This window comes from Numenius arquata, chromosome W (assembly GCF_964106895.1).
Source record: "Numenius arquata chromosome W, bNumArq3.hap1.1, whole genome shotgun sequence".
In the NCBI taxonomy this organism is placed as follows: Eukaryota; Metazoa; Chordata; class Aves; order Charadriiformes; family Scolopacidae; genus Numenius; species Numenius arquata.
This window is the reverse complement of record NC_133615.1, coordinates 24,654,493-24,673,304: the sequence shown is the minus strand read 5'-3', so window position 1 is coordinate 24,673,304 and position 18,812 is coordinate 24,654,493. Positions and strand designations below refer to the sequence as shown.

The 18,812-nt window shown below is 38.9% G+C and overlaps 1 protein-coding gene across 9 annotated transcripts in view; it reads left to right on the top strand.

Annotated features, from left to right (window-relative positions):
* Positions 1 to 18,812, top strand: part of LOC141476822 (vasculin-like) — a 60,297-nt gene that overhangs the window by 23,940 nt on the left and 17,545 nt on the right. For 4 of the 9 annotated variants that reach the window (XM_074165614.1, XM_074165617.1, XM_074165615.1 and 1 more), the window contains 7 exons: positions 1,505 to 1,624; positions 8,696 to 8,819; positions 9,292 to 9,515; positions 10,204 to 10,270; positions 13,393 to 13,577; positions 14,745 to 14,885; positions 15,371 to 15,535. In XM_074165614.1, coding sequence (XP_074021715.1) covers positions 1,562 to 1,624; positions 8,696 to 8,819; positions 9,292 to 9,515; positions 10,204 to 10,270; positions 13,393 to 13,577; positions 14,745 to 14,885; positions 15,371 to 15,535 — 969 coding nt within the window. In that variant the 5' untranslated portion in view covers positions 1,505 to 1,561. Of the gene's footprint in view, positions 1 to 1,504; positions 1,627 to 8,676; positions 8,820 to 9,291; positions 9,516 to 10,203; positions 10,271 to 13,392; positions 13,578 to 14,744; positions 14,896 to 15,370; positions 15,536 to 18,812 lie in introns of those variants that run through there. The other 5 variants (XM_074165621.1, XM_074165620.1, XM_074165622.1 and 2 more) reach the window with 3 other exon arrangements.

Below are 18,812 nucleotides of genomic sequence, written 5' to 3'. Positions count from 1 at the left end.
AATTTACGGATATTCTGCTGCTGACTGTGCACTCTGAGTGTTGTTTAGTTTTGGCCCAGACTTATTTCTTTGTCACTTCACTGTACTGTTTTGGAGGAAAGGGTTTGACCCATCTGACTCAGCAGCACTATCAAAAACCTTTTTAGAGCTTTTACTTGGAGAACTGAGAACATGGGGAAGACTTGAATCTGCTTCTAGAATAATTTTTGTGGGAAGAAATATACACCCAGTATCAGTGAGCTGTGGACAAAGTTTGGTTAAAATCGCCTTTCCAATCCTTAAATACTTGGTGATCACTAAGTCTCACCTCAGCCCTTGATTTATGTGCAAAGGTAAAAGGTAGGGATGTTAGTAAGTTAAGAATAAACTCTTTTCATGGCAGTTGGATAAATAGTAGTGTTTGGAAGCTTGACTAGTTTTCTAAAAACGGTAAGTCTAATTTGTTAAGGAATCGCATTGTTAGTGCTTTTGTTGTCCCATGCCTAATAGTTGGGCCAGATAAAATAATTATCAGTTATCAAGTTCAGATTCCATAGCTCTTAATAAAACTCACTCAAATTATAGCATCTTTAGATTAAAGTGAACTACATTTGTGCTCACTGACTAACAGATCTGCACTCTGTTGTGCAGAGACGTGGAATATATGCTTATTTGGGTCTCCCTGTAAAATGCAAGTGGATGTTAATTATATTTTTCACTAGCTGAATATCTAGTAGTGGGTATATCATACTTTTGAGTCATTGACAATTTTGCAGTATCTAGCTGCAGAGCATGATTCACATACCATTTTAATTCAGGCAGTTTCACCCATTTCTGTGCTGTTGTTCAGCTTCAAGTAACATAGTTTGTATTATCTTGCATTCTCTTGCTTACCAAGAGATGTTTGCCCACCTGTGGAGAGAGCATGGGGTAGAAAAAGTACTCTTGGGTTTTATCTTAAGCCATTACCTTCTTTTGCCTATTTTCAGGCTAGAGAATTTTACTGGATTTTGACAGTATTTTTGGACACATAAACACCATTTCCATTAAATCTAGAGAAAATATGGGGCTTGTGGTGGTCCTAAGCATCTATTTTTTATTAAGGAACTTTAATATGGCCTCTAAGATTAACTTTTAGGGACTAATTTGAAAAATCAGTTTCTTCTAGGAAGCTAATGAAATAGCTTCTGCAATCCATTCTAGACAGTACCGGAAAATATTTCAACGCGCTAATTTTGTCACAGCTTTCTGATCAGACCTTACACAAGATGCTTCATCCCATTTATAAGAGGAAATGAGTAAATGTTACAGTTGTGTTGTCATGATACCTGTGATATATTTGATTAGTGTGACACTTCAGTAATAAAAGTGCAGATGTGATGCTATAAATGAGATGAGGGTAGTTTAGATTCTAAAAACAGATCTGTGTGAGAAAATACTACTGGAAACCAGAAGGGAAAAGTGTAATCCTCTTGTAATATAAGCATCTGAAAAGTACTAATTTCTTGTTTTTTTCCAATTACAGGGACTTGCCATGAGGTGCTGAATCTTTGTTTCATTAATTTGGAAAGACTGGACCTAAATGGCGCAGCATGACTTTGCTCCAGCCTGGCTTAATTTTCCTACTCCACCATCATCAACAAAAGTATGTTCTTTGCTGATCTTTTGAATAGGCAGTCTCATTATTAGAGAAGTCTAAATGTTATAACTTCAGTCATAGTAAAAATACAAATCTCTTTATGAATGTGAAGGGTGATAACATGATATCTAGCAAGTCTTGCTGTTGTGATTTTAAATAGTTGGACCTTGGTTGTCAAGCTCGTACCACTGGTAGGGGTTTTTGCTTGAGCGTCTGAGTTCATGGAAAGAAGTATGTGCCTGGACACATTGTCAGAGCTGTTCTTGGATTAAGATTGCCTTCATCAGGAGTTCAAAATGAATTATAGTATTTTGTGCTACAAGAACCGAGAGAGGCATGTGCTTAATGTTCTTCTTTATGATTTTGCTCTGTCCTATACATTTTACAGAATTGTTATTCTGTCATCCAAGTGATTAAAAAAATGCTTTTGAAATAGACCTTCTGAAATGGCTCTTCAGTTGCTGGTGGGATGCTTGCTACTACTGGTAGTGTATGGTGCTTTCAAATAGTTGTGCATTCTTGCTGTGGTGATTTCGTCTAGACTACTGTTACTTTATACAATGGGACAGCTTGGAAACAAGAAATAGCAATCTCTGAATCATTAGGATTTGTAAGTATTCTAGGAAGTCTTGAATATGTTTATCTCATATAAATGTTTCTTTTTTTTTTTCTGGCCTATCTTTCTACTCTTAATTTGTGTCAATGCAGAGGCAGCACTGGATATTTCAAACTCCTTTCATCTGTTTTATTTCCCTATTTGTAGACCTGATGTCTTTTGAATGTAATATCCATATCTGCAGCTATGAGAGTGGCATTGCCTTGCTTGAATGTATTTATGCAAGTTTCTTGCCGTCTTTCATGTCCATGGAAACTATTTAGCCTTTATAAACTTATGGAAATAGGCTTGTGCTATTGTTAAATGCAGTCAGCTGCCAGTATTAGTTGTGTTCCCATTGCTTTATTTGTATATGTCTACATACACATGTACACACGTGCATTTTTTAAGTCAGGTCATTGAATATCCTTATTTATTATATTGCTCTATTAATCTTCTACACTGATCTAGCTAGCTTCTTTGTTTAGCATAGTCTATCAGCAACTGTCAGTTGCTGTTCTGGGAACATCAGGCCTATCTGTTCCAGGATGGTTCCTGTGATCGATTTGTTTTCATTCTACTTGATTTCTGAGATATTCAACTCTTTTGGTCTGCTTTTTCCAATTTAAATACATTTTCAATCAGAAAAGCAATCAGAGCTTAGTTTAATATGATGTCACAATTGCAAAACAATCTTTCTCCACATATTTCAAATCTGCTAGAAGAGCTTTACCTGCATACTAAAAGTGTCAATATAGCAGGATAAAAATAAGTTCCAGCACTACCCCAGTACTACTCAAATATATCTGGAGTGTGCATTGTATTTGTCATCTCATTCCTGAATTGTGGGAAATTTCATTGCAAGCAGATGTTGTAGATTCTGTTCTCTTCCGTGAATCTTTGCCTCAAGGAGTTCAGACAGACTTTCTTTCATCTCTTCCAACAACTCTAGTTGTATGCTTTCTCCATTATAGTCTTTGTGCTTCATTGTTTGAAATGCAGCTTATTTTCTTGCATTACCTCCTCCCTCAATGATCAGCATTCTGTGATACAGAGCACGTTTTGGTTATAAACACTTGAAAAGTCTTTTTGGTCCTATACAATGTGTAGTAATTCCTAGTTGACAGAATAAGGCTTATCCTGTCATTCCTCTATAAGATAGGTCTCAAATGTTGTGCCCCCCTGCTCCCTGTCCCCTCCGTTTCCTAGAATAGATGTTTAGTTCTGCTTCCCATATATCAACAAAGCACAGAATCACAGAATCACCTAGGTTGGAAGGGACCCTTTAAGATCATCTAGTCCAACCAATGAAAAAAAAAAACAAAAAAAAAAACAAAAAAAAAAACCACAAAAAAAACCACACAACCCACACACACACCACCCAACACTAATCCATATCCCCGAGCACCATGTCAACTCCTCTCTTGAATACCTCCAGGGATGGTGCCTCAACCACCTCCCTGGGCAGCCCATTCCAATGCCTGATAACCCTTTCAGTAAAGAAATATTTCCTAATATCTAACCTGAACTTCCCCTGGCGTAACTTGAGGCCATTACCCCTTGTCCTATCATCTGTAACTTGGGAGAAGCAGCTGAAGAGAAGAGCAGGTAAGAGGGATGGAGATGAAGTGGAAGAATGGGGTGAGGAAGGCAAGGCATCTCATGTTTCATGCGGAATGGAGCTGGGATGAAGCTATGGTATCAACAGCATTTAGACTTGAGAAGAAGAAACTGAACTCTGCCTGGTCAGTTTGGGTAGCCAAGGCTTTCCCTTACATAGGTAAAGGCTAGCATTAGAAAAACCTGATGCTAGGAAGCTGGGATTGTGAATGAGTTTTCTTAATGTGACTGGTACGGATTACAGCTTAACCAAAATCCATCTCACCTATTGCTGATGATTTCCTCTTAAGGATAAGCTTTTATATCATCTCCCTGTCACTTATATAGCAAAATCTACTGAGATAGCTGGGTATCCATTGCTCAGTAGCTTTAGTTCAGGTCTGAAACTAATATATTTGCATCAGTGCAATATTGCAGTTGAGCAGGTGGAAATCACAGAATCGCAGAATCATATGGGGTTGGAAGGGACCTCTGGAGATCATCTAGTCCAACCCCCCTGCCAAAGCAGGCCCACCTAGAGCAGGTTGCACAGGAACCTGTCCAGGCGGGTTTTGAATGTCTCCGGAGAAGGAGACTCCACCACCTCTCTGGGCAGCCTGTTCCAGTGCTCTGGCACCCTCAAAGTAAAGATGTTCCTCCTCATGTTTAGATGGAACTTCTTATATTCAAGTTTGTGCCCATTTCCTCTTGTCCTATCCCTGGACACCACTGAAAAAAGACCAGCCCCATCCTCTTGACACCTTCCCTGTAAGCATTTATAAGCATTGATCAGATCCCCCTCAGTCTTCTCCAGACTAAAAAGACCCAAGTCCCTCAGCTTCTCCTCATAAGAGAGATGCTCCAGGCCCCTAACCATCTTTGTAGCCCTCTGCTGTACACACTCCAGCAGTTCCCTGTCCTTCTTGAACTGGGGAGCCCAGAACTAGACACAGTACTCCAGATGGGGCCTCCCCAGGGCAGAGTAGAGGGGGAGGATAACCTCCCTCGACCTGCTGGCCGCGCTCTTCTTGATACACCCCAGGATGCCATTGGCCTTCTTGGCCACAAGGGCACATTGTTGGCTCATGGTCATCCTGTTGTCCACCAGGACTCCCAGGTCTTTCTCCTCAGAGGTGCTCTCCAGCAGGTCAGCCCCCAACCTGTACTGGTGCAGGGGGTTCTTCCTCCCCAGGTGCAGGACCCTACACTTGCCCTTGTTGAATTTCATCAGGTTCCTCTCTGCCCAACTCTCCAGCTTGTCCAGGTCTCGCTGTATGTCGGCACAGCCTTCTGGTGTGTCAGCCACCCTTCCCGGTTTTGCATCATCAGCAAACTTGCTGAGGGTGCACTCTATCCCTTCATCCAGGTCATTGATGAATATATTGAAGAGGACTGGACCCAGTACTGACCCCTGGGGACCACCACTTGTTATGGACCTCCAACTAGATTCTGTGCCACTAATCACGACCCTCTGAGCTCTGTCTTTCAGCCAGTTTTGGGAATGGGAAAGCGTTGTGAATAGTGAAGCCATCTTGGGATATGGATGAAACTTTTTGGAAAGGATCGCTGTAAAATGCGGAGATTGCAGACAGACTGGTAAACTCAATAGTTTTTGCAAGCTTACTGTTACTTCATGTCAAGCAATAAGACTTCTTATGCTTAAAAAAAAAAAAAAAAAATCTGCGTTACTTGCTTTCTTGGCTGGTTGAATCAAGTCAGATAATTTCTCAACTTCCAGAAATTGCCGGTAGATTTCCTGTTGATTACAAAGTTTGCTGTCATCTTTGCCACAAGAGGCTTGATAGATTGGTACCTCCATCATGTGGGGGGAATGCAAACTGTATGATCTTTGCACACAGTTTAGAGACATTAGATGCATTATATCAAGTACAACTCAAATGCTATATATAAAGTGCTTTCAGTTATAGTTTGTGAAAATGTTATTTTAAGGCAATGTTAGAAGGTAGTCATATGTAAATGAACACATGAAGCTATCTTCTAAAAATTTCATCTATGATCAACAGATATGGAGCTTTTGGAAATCTTTGGCAGCTTATTAAAAGTTTATTTATTTATTTTTTAGTTAAATATTGAGATTCATCATGATAATTTGTGAAATACTTAGATCTTTTGATAATTTCTTGTGGTCTTCTGTTTTTTTGTCTCTCTCCGGTTTTATCAATAATTTACTTCCCAGGTCTGATATTCAGAGGAAATCCCTTTTCATTTGACTTCTATACAGTTTGGAAATACATATCTATTGCTTACTTGAGTTTGAATGAGACATACTGTTTTTCTGTCGGATTCTCACAGCAGTAGATTGTGAAAAGCACTTTGAACTCTGCTGGGGCATTGTCAGTAGAACTTAGGTGTCATTTTTTGTGTGATTGTCTTGGGGGGGGAGGAAATAATTTTCTTCAACATATTTTCTAAAGTAGTTAGGCCTATCTCTGTGATTTCCTTTTTATTTTTTTTTTCCTACTCACTTTGACCAGTGGAGTTCTTTAAATATTAATACGGCTTGTTTAGACGTTAATGGATAATAACTGTTGAATTAAACTTGGGGCTTTCATTTTCAAACATGCACTCTTATTGCTATACTTTTTTCTTTTTTTCCTGAATATTACTCAGTCTGGAGAGGGAGCGAGCTTCAGGCAGCAAAATTGATACTTTTGGTGTAGTAAAGTTGATACTCCCTGGAAATCACTAAGCTTACTTTGCTCATGTAGTACATTTCCATGTTTATGTGCATTTATGCTTTTGTAGCTATTATGCCCCTGGGAAGTGTTGGATCTCTTGTACGTGTGCAATGCAATGGACATAAGTGCACAGTATGTGCTGGAGGAAAGGGGGTTTTGCTTTATCTGCATCAAAGGTTGGCTGTGTGGCAGGGAGGTGCTGGGTAACACAGCTCTCTGCTATCGCTCACTGGGATATATGTGGTATGTACAACAGTCATGCTAAGCACTACTTTTGCAGAACAAAAATTTATTCTTGAATATTTAAGGTACAACAGTGAAAGAAATGTTATAGTGTTATGTGTATATACATATATGCACACATGTGTATGTATGTGTGTATATATACACATGTATATATGTGTAGACCTGGATTTGACAGCTGGACCGCTTGGTGGATAAGGAACTGTCTGGATGGTCACACTCAGAGTTGCAGTCAACAGCTCGATGTCCAAGTGGAAACCAGTGATGAGTGGCGTTCCTCAGGAGTTGGTACTGGGACTGGTGCTATTTAACATCTTTCTCGGCAACATGGACAGTGGAAGTGAGTGCACCCTCAGCAAGTTTGCTGACAACACTAAGCTGTGCAGTGTGATCAACATACTGGAGAGAAGGGATGCCATCCAGAGGGACCTGGACAGGCTTGAGAGGTGGGCCTGTGTGAACCTCATGAAGATCAACAAGGCCAAGTGCAGGGTCCTGCACCTGGGTCATGGCAATCCCAGGCACAAATACAGGTTGGGTGGAGAATGGATTGAGAGCAGCCCTGAGGAGGACTTGAGGATGTTGACTGATGAAAAACTTAGCATGAGCACTTGCAGCCCAGAAAGCCAACCACACCCTGGACTGCATCAAGACAAGTGTGGCCAGCAGTTTGAGGGAGGTGATTTTCCCCCTCTGCTCTGGTGAGACCCCACCTGGAATACTGTGTCCAGTTCTGGAGCCCCTGACATAACAAGGACATGGACCTGTTGGAGAGGGTCCAGAGGAGGGCCACAAAGATGATCAGAGGGCTGGAGCACCTCTCCTATGGAGACAGGCTGAGAGAGTTGGGGTTGTTCAGCCTGGAGAAGAGAAGGCTCCGGGGAGACCTTGTAGTGGCCTTCCAGTATCTGAAGGGGGCCTACAAGAAAGCTGGTGAGGGACTTTTTGCAAGGGCATGTAGTGATAGGACAAGGGGTAGTGGCTTCAAACTGGAAGAGGGATCAGGAAGAAATTTTTCACTATGAGGGTGGTGAGGCACTGGAACAGGTTGCCCAGGGAAGTCATGGAAGCTCTGTCCCTGGAAGTGTTCAAGGCCAGGCTGGATGGGGCTTTGAGCGATCTGGTCTAGTGGGAGGTGTTCCTGCCCATGTCCCTTTTCTATGAAAATAGTAAAGATAAATAGAAGTAATAGGGAAGGCAACTGCTCTAAGACATGATCTTTTTAGGTTTAATTCCTTTAGGTATGAGTTCTAGTCAGGATGTGTTTCGATTTGAGTGCTATTCTCAACGTAAGGTTTTAATTTATAAAGTACTTCTTACTGGTATATTAAAGGTTTACTTCTTTAAAATATCTACAGTGCCTACTTTATAATCTGATAATTTGAGGTATATTTGTGAACCTGTATCCTTTTGACTCTAGGTTTTACTTGTGTTTCATAACTAGTTGCATTTGCCTTATTAAGTTTTAATGACAAGTCTAATAATCTGGGTCTTTTTTGGGTACAGCTGCCTCTGGTGGAAGCAACTCCTTGCTTTCTATGCAGTGCACATGTGTAGTCTCTAACCACCCAAATTAAGATCCCATACTACTTTCGTGCCTTCCAAACTGTGATCTCATATCCTTTGTTATCTTTTTTTTATTTTTCCTCTGCTGCCACATGTCACTTGTGATCTGTTCTGCTGCCAAACCAAAATAAACGCTTGTTTTTTTAACTTTGTGTCACAAGCATGGTCCTCAACACTGTTTCAGTATCCTGGAGCATGGGAGATGATGACATAACTGAACATATGCATACTTGAGAACCGCTGTATCGTCTGCCATTCATTGTCCTTTTAAAAATGGATTGTATATACCATGAGTAATGTACATACTACTGTTCTGATAATTCAATTTTGTTCTTAATCAGATATCTTAGATCTACCACTTGTGCTCCTTTACAGTCATCACTGAACTTTGAGAAACATTCTGAAAATTTTTTGTGGACAGAGGATCATTATGAAGCAAATCGCAGAAGATGCAACTCTTCAGATGGGTTTGATCCTAACATTGGATGGCCTAATGGAGGTATAATTTAGCTTTCATGGAACATTTTAAATACACTTATATTGTAGCTTTGTAACCCTTTGGCTAGAAAATAAGTCTGATGATAATAGCTGTCCTATGCCAAATGCTGTATTCTGTAGTAGAATAGAGGTAATAGAAAGACAGATCTTGTGGGAGACAATGCTATGACTAAGGGTTGGTTAAAGTAGTGTGTTTCCAGGTGTATTTATCTCTTAAGAAGGTGGTCAAATTAATTCTCTAGCCAACAACATATAAATAAGCAACCAGAAAAGGGGTTTAACTATCCTCTGGCACTGTTTTGTGAGGTTCTTCCCTGCTGCTGATGTCAATGAAAGTTTACTGTGAAGTTTACTATGCTATCACATCCCAGAGTATAGAGCTGCTTGTTTAATTCCTCTACCAATTTTGCAAAAGTAGAACGTTCTTTCAAAACTGTTAGTAATTGCATTTCCTTAAAATTTAAAAATCTAAGGGCATTTTGGGAGAAAAGAGAAGAATGGTTGGCGTTCCCAAGGCAGAAATGGTACAGAAAATGTAAACCATCATGGGGGATGCCATGGCAGAGGTTCCCGCACTTGTACCACCACTTTCCACTGTGGAAAAGGCGAAGGACTGTATGAAAACAATGTATCTGATAATGAAACTGGGAAAAAGGAAGACAAAGAAGTACCCAAACAGTTTGAGGCTGAGGATTTTGTAAGTTAATTGTAATTATAATAAACAAGGTTTCATTGTTTCTGCAAGTGCCTTTTTGTCCATTACAAGCTACTTCATGAGATCTCACCAGTTACAAATCATCATATAAGGGATCACCCTTCCCATAGGTAAGAGGGTGTTTAGTCATTTTTCTACTAACTTGTTTCTCTTTTCATATCCAGTTTTTATCATTATGTTTTTATTATTGTTGTTTAAGTGAAACTATAATTGGATTCTAAGTTTATTTCATAATATTTTACCACAGTTTACTGTGGCATGTGCATGTATTAAATTCTACACAAGTACCTTACTGGAAATCCAAAGTACTAAAAAAATGATCTTTCTGCCACCAGCCATTTGAGGTCCCATGTTTCAACCTAAAATTGTAGGATGTAAGGGGAAGGGTGAGCTTCCTCTTTGAAGAACCATACATCACTGCTTTGCTTTCTCTATACAGCTCATATAATGGTATTGACTGCTGCTTGAGGTGTTTTGTTGGAGAAGAGGGAACAAATGAGCGTTGATCTATTTGGGTTGCAGGGGGAAGGGTCTAGTCTGTCTCCATGTAAAAATTTCTGACAGCAGAGGACATACTTACAATATTATTGTGATTCTTTATTTCATCGGTCTTGCAATTCAAGACTTACTATTAAATTTTATTTTTAATAACGATACATTTTCCTTTCAGCCATCTTTGAATCCTGAATATGAGAGAACACCAAACCAGAATAAGTCTTTAGCTGCAGGTGTGTGGGGTGAGTAAAATGGAAGCAAATGTTTTAAGCTGTTGGTTGTGTTTATGAATTACTTGTAAGAAAGCCAATCCTGAGAGTGGGCTTTTAACTGAACTCTAGTCTGGTTTTGTTTTCTTGTTTCCACCTGATAAATTTGGCTACTGCTTTACAGTCCTATGGGCTTTAAGTAGTGAATTGTTCACTCTAAGAAGGTGGCAGCTTTAGACTGCACAGGTTCTAAAGTAATAAACTTAGTCAAAATAAGAACCTTTCTCTTTGAGGAAATAAGTTTAAGTATACAATCCGCTGGGTCAAGCAATGGCTGACTGGAAGGTCCCAAAGAGTGGTGCTCAATGGATTTAAATCCAGCTGGCGGCCGGTCACAAGTGGTGTGCCTCAGGGCTCAGTGTTAGAACCATTTCTGCTTAATGCCTTTATTGATGATCTTGACAGGGACATAGGGTGTATCATCAGCAAGTTCGCAGATGACACCAAGCTAAGCAGGAGTGTTGATTCCCAGGAGGATAGGGAAGCTCTACAGAGAGACCTAGATAGATTGGATCATTGGGCCAAAATCAATGGCATGAGTTTCAACAAGGGCAAGTGCCAGATTCTGCACTTGGGCCACAACAACCCCAAGCAGCGCTACAGGCTTGGGGAAGTGTGGCTGGAAAGCTGCCTGGAAGAAAGAGACCTGGGGGTTCTAATTGACAAGCGGCTGAATATGAGCCGGCAGTGTGCCCAGGTGGCCAAGAAAGCCAACGGCATCCTGGCTTGTATTAGAAATAGTGTGACCAGCAGAAGTAGGGAGGTGATTGTGCCCCTGTACTCAGCACTGGTGAGGCCACACCTCGAGTATTGTGTCCAGTTTTGGGCACCTCAATACAAGAGAGAGATCGAGATGCTGGAGTGAGTGCAGAGGAGGGCAACGAAGCTGGTGAAGAGCCTGGAAAACAAATCATATGAAGAGCGGTTGAAGGAGCTGGGACTGTTTAGTATGAGGAAGAGGAGGCTGAGGGGAGACCTCATCACTCTCTACAACTACTTGAAAGGACACTGTAGAGAGGTCGGTGCTGGTCTCTTCGCACAGGTAATTAATGACAGAACGAGAGGGAATGGCTTCAAGCTCCAGCAGGGTAGGTTTAGACTGAACATTAGGAAAGAATTTTTCACAGAAAGAGTGGTCGGGCATTGGAATAGGCTTCCCAGGGAGGTAGTTGAGTCACCATCCCTGGATGTGTTTAGGAGACGTTTAGATGTGGTGTTGGGGGATATGATATAGGGGAGAACTTTGTAGTGTAGGGTAGATGGTTGGACTCGATGATCCCAAGGGTCTCTTCCAACCTGGATGATTCTATGATTCTATAAAATATAAAAGCTACAACTTAAACTGTCGTTAATACTGAAGTCTGAAACTTGTTGCTCATTTTAAATGGTACTTTAATTTGCTGATTCTTTTTCCTCATACTTCCCCAGTATGTTTTCCGTTCTTAGGTAACACTAGATGTAGGCCAACCCCTGAATATAAGTATCTAATTGCTAAGAACTTTTGCAGGAGCCTAAACAATTGAACTGCTTTCCATTTTTGTATATTTAGCAGCTTTCATGTGAAGGTCAGGAAATATAGTTATCTTTCTATAAAACAGTAACAATAGCTAGAATTTTTTCCTAACCAAGTTGTGGAAAATTATATAACAACTTGAGTGTTTTACAACCTTTGCAGCACTTTAGCTGTGGCTGCTGCATAATGTGGCTCAATTTGATCTTAAGGAGGGCAGGTTTTCCAGGCTTTCTAGGTATCGCTCTTCACAAGCAAAGGAACAGTTCTGTTAGCTACATAGATCTGTAAGCTACAGTGCAGCTGCTTGTTACAGCTTACAGCTTGGTATCTTCCTTTATTACAGCTCTGTGATTGCAAGCCTTGTTTTGTAATTGAAAAACTGAAATTAAGGCTATTCTTATTCCCTGTCAAAGGAAACTTAACATTCAGGACAAGAGGAATGTTACCATACAGTCATTAAAAAGTGTTAAAAATGTATACTTCCATTCAATTCCATTTTACCTTGTGTATATGGGATGGGAGCATGTGAGTATTATGAAAAGTCTTTTCATAAAGCTTCATGAGAGCTAAGTATACAGTTATCACAAATGTTTTCTAACATCTACCTGCTAAACAAAGCTAAAATCACTTAAGCTTTTAAGATAGTTGTGTGTTTTGTTTTTGTTTTTTAAATGTAGGATATGGTGACTCTGCCTGTGAAGTAGAAATGCCTGCAGAGAGAGGAGCTAATATTGGATTGTTAATGCAGCATTGGAATGCATGTGCAAAAAATGAGTGGTTTTTTTTACACTCTTTGAAAAGTTTAGAACTGTTTTTAGTAGATGTTCTTTCAAACTGTTAAATGTCGGTTACTTAGTGAGTATGATAGCTGACTTTAAACCTCTAATTAGTGCTCTCTTGAACCTGAAAATGGTGTAAGCCTCAGATGTTCTATTATGTCCATCTGAGGCATAGAGATAGAGAAACCTGTCGTTACCATGGTCTACAGTAGTATGCATCTCTTCTCTCATGTTTAGAGAGCCTCAGTGTGGATCATTTGGCTCTAAAATGAGTTGTTAATATATGAGTAATTATTCTTTAGTAACCTTAAAGGGAAATATGAAAAACATAATTTATTTTGAAGATTAGGTAACTATTAACAACTAACAGTATTTGGATTTTAGATTTACAAACAAGAACTGTTGTAGCTAGCTTCTTTGACTGAAGGATATCTTTATTTTCTGAAAGTAAAATTCCTGCATTGCCAAGTGAAATCTTTTATAAAAGGTGGTTGTAGAAAATGGAACAGAACTTTTTGTTTACCCAGGTTTGTACAGTGTGTTATTTGTGGAACTAATACTGGACCAAGTTTCTGATTTATGCCTATTTGCTCTGGACCATATGGCTATCCAGCACCCTATGAACTAGGAACTTAGGAATGTACACACGTGTGCATCTCTGTCTCTCTCTGTCTCTCTCTGTCTCTCTCTGTCTCTCTCTGTCTCTCTCTGTCTCTCTCTGTCTCTCTCTGTCTCTCTCTGTGTGTGTGTGTGTATATACACACACACACACGCTTCCCTCCCCCCCCCCCCCCCCCCCCCAGACTACCCTTTGAATCCTAAATCTAGATCTCCAAGAATGCTGGTCATCAAAAAGGGCAGTGCAAAAGAACTGCAGATATCTGGATTTCCTGCTGTAGGAAGCAATCATTCACAGTCAGTAAAGGATGGAACTGGCGCAAGTGTTTATAAAGGATTAGTCCCTAAACCTGCTACTCCACCTGCAAAGGTGAGTCTTGGGTACTGGTGGCATGAACAACATGCTGAAAAAAATCATACTCTAATTCTGAATGTGCTTATTTCACTCCTGAGAGTATTGTTCCTAGAGTATTATGCTTTCAAATCTTGCTAAGTGTAGAACACCCCAAAAGTGAACGGAAACACTTTTTCTCATTTTTCTTTTTAAACTATAGTGTAATTGTATCTCTTTGTTTCTCGTTTACCTTTTTTGAGAAGTGCAAGAACTGTCCAAGGGAGAGTGAAAAGGATGTTTTTAACTTCCAGAATACCAATGCCTTTTGTATATATGTTTTTAATAGAAAAATAGATACCTAGTGGAGAGCTATAGTTGGCATAAAAGTACCTCCATAATTTATCCCAATTATTGATATAGATGTGCTTAGTGTCATTCTGGTCCCTCTCCATATGCAACTTCTCATGTTCATCTTTTGATTTTTATTTCAGGAATTTTTCTGTGCTCCTAAGAGCATCTAATGGAGCTGTTCTTAACTCTTAACATACTATATCAACAGCTGAAAGTAGTGTTTTTAAAGACTCATGTTTTGATTCTTAATACCTCAAATATGAGGGTCTTAATTGTTTATAAATTTAACTCTATATAAAAAGTGTAAACAGTATTTGAGAGAATATGAATTCCTCATAAACAGTCTCTTTTCCACAATAAAACAGGTATTTGCTCTAAATTATGGCTGTAGTTATGATTTGCTTTTGCTTAATCATTTTCCTAAATATTCCTGAAAATAATCCTATTGTAGTTAATGACTCTCTCTAAATTTTTGTTTAAATTTTTGTTTAAATTTTTGTTTAAATTTTTGTTTAAATTTTTGTTTAAATTTTTGTTTAAATTTTTGTTTAAATTTTTGTTTAAATTTTTGTTTAAATTTTTGTTTAAATTTTTGTTTAAATTTTTGTTTAAATTTTTGTTTAAATTTTTGTTTAAATTTTTGTTTAAATTTTTGTTTAAATTTTTGTTTAAATTTTTGTTTAAATTTTTGTTTAAATTTTTGTTTAAATTTTTGTTTAAATTTTTGTTTAAATTTTTGTTTAAATTTTTGTTTAAATTTTTGTTTAAATTTTTGTTTAAATTTTTGTTTAAATTTTTGTTTAAATTTTTGTTTAAATTTTTGTTTAAATTTTTGTTTAAATTTTTGTTTAGCCTACACAGTGGAAAAGCCAAGCAAAAAAAAATAAACTCGGAAATCCATTTTCTCATGAATCTGCATATGGTATTGGCAATTTCAGTCCTTTCAAATCAACTGCCAAGGCATTTACTGTATCACAGAATTCAGTGAAAGAGGTAAAGCAATGTCTGGTTTTTATCAAATCTATCAAATTTAAAATTTGGTTGGGTAACTGGATCAGTAAGTTTTATGCAGAACTGTATTAAATAAGTTTATTTTTGTGGAAGTTAGTGTGGGAGAGAGAAATATGGAAGGTACATCACTGGCCTTTAAGTACTGCAACATTTGATTTGTAAGTTTGATTTGGAGTAAAAATGGTGCGTTAGGAAGTATAACCTGGTAGGTTTAAACTTCAGAACTGCTAATAGTGTGATAGACTTCAGAAGGTCCACTGTTCCTTAGCAGGATTCCATAAACCTTCACCTCTGGGGTTACATGGAAGAACTATATATACTGAAATACAAATATCTTCCCTCTGCTTTTTACTGTGGATATACATGAAACCTGAAACTGTAGGTGCTGGTGAGTCTTTGTCTTTTATTCAGAGTTTTCTAAATGAATAAACTTCTAATATTCTTTCTTTTTTCTGCCCCCCAATTAGTGTAATTGGTCAAATTTGTCATCCCCTATTGACAAAGTTGGTCAGCCTCGTTTAACAAAATTGACAAGAATGCGGACTGATAGGAAGAGTGAATTTTTGAAAGCATTGAAACAAGATAGAGTGGAAGAGGAACGTGAAGATGAGAATCGTACTGGGCAAGAGAAGGTAGTTTTGTTCATACCTCTTGTAGATCTAGCAGTAACAGTTGTCAGACTGAACATAAACTACATTTTATTTGGCTGTAAACAGCTGTTAAATCATCATCTTGATCTCTAAATGAAGGAAAGGGGTTCTAATTGACAAGCGGCTGAATATGAGCCGGCAGTGTGCCCAGGTGGCCAAGAAAGCCAACGGCATCCTGGCTTGTATTAGAAATAGTGTGACCAGCAGAAGTAGGGAGGTGATTGTGCCCCTGTACTCAGCACTGGTGAGGCCACACCTCGAGTATTGTGTCCAGTTTTGGGTACCTCAATACAAGAGAGAGATCGAGATGCTGGAGTGAGTGCAGAGGAGGGCAACGAAGCTGGTGAAGGGCCTGGAAAACAAATCATATGAAGAGCGGTTGAAGGAGCTGGGACTGTTTAGTATGAGGAAGAGGAGGCTGAGGGGAGACCTCATCACTCTCTACAACTACTTGAAAGGACACTGTAGAGAGGTCGGTGCTGGTCTCTTCGCACAGGTAATTAATGACAGAACGAGAGGGAATGGCTTCAAGCTCCAGCAGGGTAGGTTTAGACTGAACATTAGGAAAGAATTTTTCACAGAAAGAGTGGTCGGGCATTGGAATAGGCTTCCCAGGGAGGTAGTTGAGTCACCATCCCTGGATGTGTTTAGGAGACGTTTAGATGTGGTGTTGGGGGATATGATATAGGGGAGAACTTTGTAGTGTAGGGTAGATGGTTGGACTCGATGATCCCAAGGGTCTCTTCCAACCTGGATGATTCTATGATTCTATGAAAGGAATTACCTTTTGATGAATTTTAAAATTTGCTCCAAGTAGTGCTGTTTCTCCACTGCTGCTTAATAGTTTCTTTTTTTTCTTTCTGCAGTATCTGTTCATAATTGTTAGAGAGAAGATGTGCCTGAGTTATTAGCAACAATAAAAAGAATAAATAATCTTAGTTGACTAACCTAATCTTTGTAGAGGGCAGTGTTTCACACCTTGGCTGTTAGTTATCCTATAAAATAATTAATGGAAAAACTTGGTTCTGCTTCTCAAACCATTTCCTTTCTAATTTGAGTGTTTAGATAGCCAGAAGTTCTCTATTCTTTGCCTAGTCATAGGGACAGTAGTTTGATTTATGCATATATAAAGAACCTGGGTTTACTTCCTAATTGAGAACTTGGAGGCCTATACTGTGTATAACACTATGTGTCAGTTTTCTTTCAATCTGGATCGGTTTATGTGGTGCTTAGCTGGCACCTGAAAATATTTTTGTCAGTACTATCAGCTACCAACAAGCCATAAGCACAGTTATCATACATAGTCCAAGTGAAGATGAGGAATGTATTATTCAGGATGAGGAGATTAAAAGCCTATGTTTGCTGTAAAAAAGTGGTTTAAAGTGTAAACAAAAAAGGCACAAATTACAAATCAGCCAGACAAATAAAATGAGTGGGATTGAGGAAAGGTTATTCAGATTCAGAGACATGAAAAAAAGAAACATTGCCAGTGTGCATTGCTCATAAAAGTAAGATTGACTTTTCTGACCCTGGTCTTATTTCAGGCAAAATAAAATGTGCTGTACAACTTAGCTGTATGTTTCAGTTGGGAAAGGTCTACATCTTTCCATTAGGCATTTTATGGCTGAGATGGGTGTTGGGGGTAGTGCTGTTCATGTGTGTATAAGAAATACACAAAATTTTGGCTTAAGATTAAGATGATCTTGGGAAACACTGAGCTTCAAAATTCTGAACATTAATTTGGTGGGAATTTCTGTTCCTGAAATTGTCTTGAGTTCTTAATATCTTCATGATACTTATGTCAGATGCATTTTGCTGTCCCTGACTTTTAGAAGCGGTGTGGTTGGGGGGGGAGAGGGGAGGTTTTTAGTAGTGAAAATTGTAATGTCATTGGACAGGTGTATGTAACTCACAGCCTGGAGTATTTGTTGGTAAGTGCATGTGTCCTCTTCCATGCCCTTGCTGTTTCACTAACAGATGTGAAAAGTTGTTAAACAAATCATTAAACTAATAGTTGTCCTACTTCCAACATTGATTTTAATGATCATACGTAGAAGACATGGCGTGCAACTGAGTGGATAGGGAGATAACTGCGCAACAGACTTCTATAACATGATCCTGTTGATGGAATTTTAAGATGTGCGTTAACAGATTTCACCTCTGAAATAATGATCCAAATTGTGATCAGCAACTGAATCATGCTTGGCAGAAGCTCTTTTGCCCTAATATTAAAATTGTTCAATATTGTCATGAATTTTCTTTGATAATGAGATGCATTCTTTAGGCGTATGATTTAACAGGTGAGTATATGTTTACTGGGGTACTTGTTATTAAGAAATTCTTGCTGAGCATTCTAAAATTTCTGGTGGCAGCCAACACTGGGAAGGGAATGATGATGGATGGTCTTGATCGTGGACTCTGAAGTCTGATTTTGTACAAGTGCAGAACTGGCTGATTGAGCGATTGCCTCCTGCTGTGATATGCCAAGTTTCAGAATTTTGTTGTCAAAAGGGTGTTAGATAATGTTCATACTTTCCTCTTTGCTTTTATAGTTGGTAAGACTTCTGAGGCTATGTGGCTCATTACTAAATAAGAATTGCAAGTTGCTGAATGAGTAGAATTAAAAGAAACATCTCTGGTTTATAGGACTAAAGAGCTTTTAATATTTGAGTGAACCTGAACAGTCTGCTTTCTAAATAAACTTTCTTACTAGTTCTTATTTCACGGCTAGTAAGTTACAGTTGCTGTAACAACAGCCTGAGAAGCTTTGTGATGTGTGCATGTGTGTAGGGGAAGCTGTTGTCTGAATTTAAAGAGAAGTATTCAATCTTTCTCAACATGTGGCAGATGAACTTGCTGGTTGAGGTAAGTTGGCTATGACCTGCCCCTTAAATTAAACAAACATTTGAGAACTCTGTTGCTTTCAAACTTCTCCTGACACACATGGCTCTGATATTTAATTAGGAACCTCATTTGTAAGTGCAACAGATAAGTAAATTAAGCTGCTGTTGTTGTTTAGGCTGGATGGGTCAATCAGAATGACAGATAGCCCCTCCCCCCCTCAAAGAGAGGAGAGGAAGAGATGAGGAGATTCAGAAGTTTAGAATGAACTAAACTAATGAAGAATTAATATTAAAATCAAAAAGGAAATAATGAAATAGATACAGTATAGACAAAACCATATCAAGCTCCCAGGATGATGTCACTGGCAGGCACTGGGGAAGTCCCAGACTGGACTCAGTGACGGATGGGAACTGGA